Below are 2,500 nucleotides of genomic sequence, written 5' to 3' on the forward strand. Positions count from 1 at the left end.
AAGAAAAAAAAATCCCACTAATAAATGAAATCGATAGATATCATGGATCGCGAGGGCGTAGCGAATAAAAGTAAATGTTTGAAGTGAAATATTTTCAAAGGACACTCTTGAATGTGTAAAAATATGTAAACAGAAGGAAACGATCGTGTTCTAACAGTCTATTAATGCAGTGATCGAACATATTATTGGAATAATAGAGGCTTAGGGATTTTAAAATTCTTTGGTTGTTCGCCCCAGTTTAGTTGTACAACTATTTTAATGTGTGAGAGTTACTTGATTTAATAAGATCTCTATAATAATATTATAACCACCGTGTTAACATTCTTGTAACGTAAATTGCAGGTAATAAATATATTAAAAAATCAATTTAGAATTAAAATCTGCTCTAAGATGGTATTATGTCAGCGTGAAGTAGATAAAGAGATCAAATTAATGTAAAGCGACGTGCAATTCTTTGCAGGTCTGATAAGCAAATTCCTTATGGGCTCACTCATTGTTGTAATGGAAATCTCAGAGAAAAGAAAAATGACGCAAAATATTATCCATTACAACAATGTTAAACCAGGCCCATAAGTCGGTTCGGATGTTAGACCTGCATAAATGAACACGTCGGTGTAAGGTCTTACTGATCATAGTACTGTTACGAATTAAAATTTTTATTTTGTGAGTTACCGATATAAACTGTTTGGGATCTTAGTGTGAGTTCATTCTAATAAAGTGACGGATTTTGTTAGGTATATTTTAAAAAATTGATTTCTGTTAGTTGCCAATATAAACTGTTTGGGATCTTAATGTGAGTTTATTCTTCTAAAGTGACGGATTTTGTTGGGTTTAAACAAAAATTGATTTCTATTTAATGACTAGAGCTACTCGATCAGAAGCAGATCTTCAGAGCCAGTATGTCCATGGAGCCGGAGTTTATCGGACAATATCTATTGATTGCTACCCTTTTGATAGGACGCTAGTCTGTCGCAAAGTACTTTCCGCTAGATCTAACAGACCCAGCTATCCTGTCAGTGCTAAACGGACAAGGGGAGAGGTGGAAGGGGGGGGGTGTGGATGAGCTCCGAAAAACATCTCAACTTCACTCGGGGATCGATCTCGGTCCCTTTGCCAGTGCTGTATCAAGTGAAATACCCGGCACTCCCATACGTAAACAACGATTTGTAAATAATTTACAATACTAGAGCATCTATATAGCGCAATATCCACTAAACGTATTTTGCAGGTCTGATATCCGAGCGCAATTAATTATGAGTTTGTTTTAACATTGCTTGGAATGAACAATACTTTGCATTGATTTGAGAGTAGCACCCATTACAACAATGAGCCCTTAAGTAAGAATTTTTTATTATCAGACCTGTAAATACGTATACGTCAATATTAAAGTAAATTGAGCTTTTAAATTGAGCTTTTTTATAAAGCGCAATATCCACTAAACGTGCTCAAGCGCTTTACAATAGCAATAAGTAACATGTAGAACGAGACATGACGACTGGTTTTTTTTCAGACATAGACAACGCTGTTAACGGCAAGGTACTCATTTTACACCTGAGTACGGTGAGAGAATGTGAGTAAAGATCATTTTCCAAGGACTAAACTATGCGCCGAGCGAGGCTCGAACCCAGGAAATGAGATTTCTTGTTTTGATTAAAATAATTTGTATTAAAATTCCAAAACAGAATTTAATATCTCCTTCCAAAATGTTTGATTTTAAATCGCTAGGTTTTACAAGATAAACTGAATTGTTAATTTTGAACATCAGATTATCACGACGTGCACTTTTTTTCAGGTCTATGGGCCTAAATACTCTTATGGGCTGCTGCTTTGTTTGACCTTATTGACGTTTCCTGGTGCGTGGACAGACTGTTATGAGAATTGAATCACACCTTTCCAAATTAAAGAATTTATAATTAATGGCGCCATTCTCATTCATTCCCAGACGATACGGACCAATCGGAAGAGGAGAGAGAGCTGCATGTCAAGTTGACCCGACTGAACGCGGACGTCGCACAAGCCAGCGCGTTCCTGTCCGAGGCGTTGAAGTTGATGGCAGACTCCGAAGTGTCGGCGGTCAGAGCCAGCATCGCTGCTGAGAAAGCCAGGGACGAGACATCGAGAGTTGAGGTTAGTGGAAGATATTATTGTGTTGCATTGTAATGTTCGGAAAAGTTGGGTTTATTTTTAAATGTTAAATGTGATTTTGGGTTTCTCTTAAAAACTGTGGTGTTGTTTTTGTTTATGTTGTTGTTGATTTTGCTGTTGTTTTTTTTTTGTTTTTTTTTGTGTATTGTTTGTTGTTGTTGTAAATGATGATGATGATGAGAATGATGACGTTCTTACAAGTAACAATAACAATGACAATAATAATAATAATAATAATAATAATAATAATAATAATAATAATAATAATAATAATAATAATAATAATAATAATTAGATCTTTATTGTCCATAAATATGGCAATTTGTCATTTAGTTACATTTGTTATAACGTTAAA

The 2,500-nt window shown here is 35.1% G+C and overlaps 1 protein-coding gene across 1 annotated transcript in view; it reads left to right on the forward strand.

Moving 5' to 3' along the window:
* Positions 1–2,500, forward strand: part of LOC144967635 (death domain-containing protein 1-like) — an 84,558-nt gene that overhangs the window by 57,086 nt on the left and 24,972 nt on the right. Inside the window, exon 6 of the mRNA XM_078905148.1 lies at positions 1,943–2,127. Coding sequence (XP_078761274.1) covers positions 1,943–2,127 — 185 coding nt within the window. The remainder of the gene's footprint in view (positions 1–1,942; positions 2,128–2,500) is intronic.

This window comes from Berghia stephanieae, chromosome 3 (assembly GCF_034508935.2).
Source record: "Berghia stephanieae isolate SIO BIC M18660-M18661 chromosome 3, UCSD_Bste_1.3, whole genome shotgun sequence".
NCBI classification, from domain to species: Eukaryota; Metazoa; Mollusca; class Gastropoda; order Nudibranchia; family Aeolidiidae; genus Berghia; species Berghia stephanieae.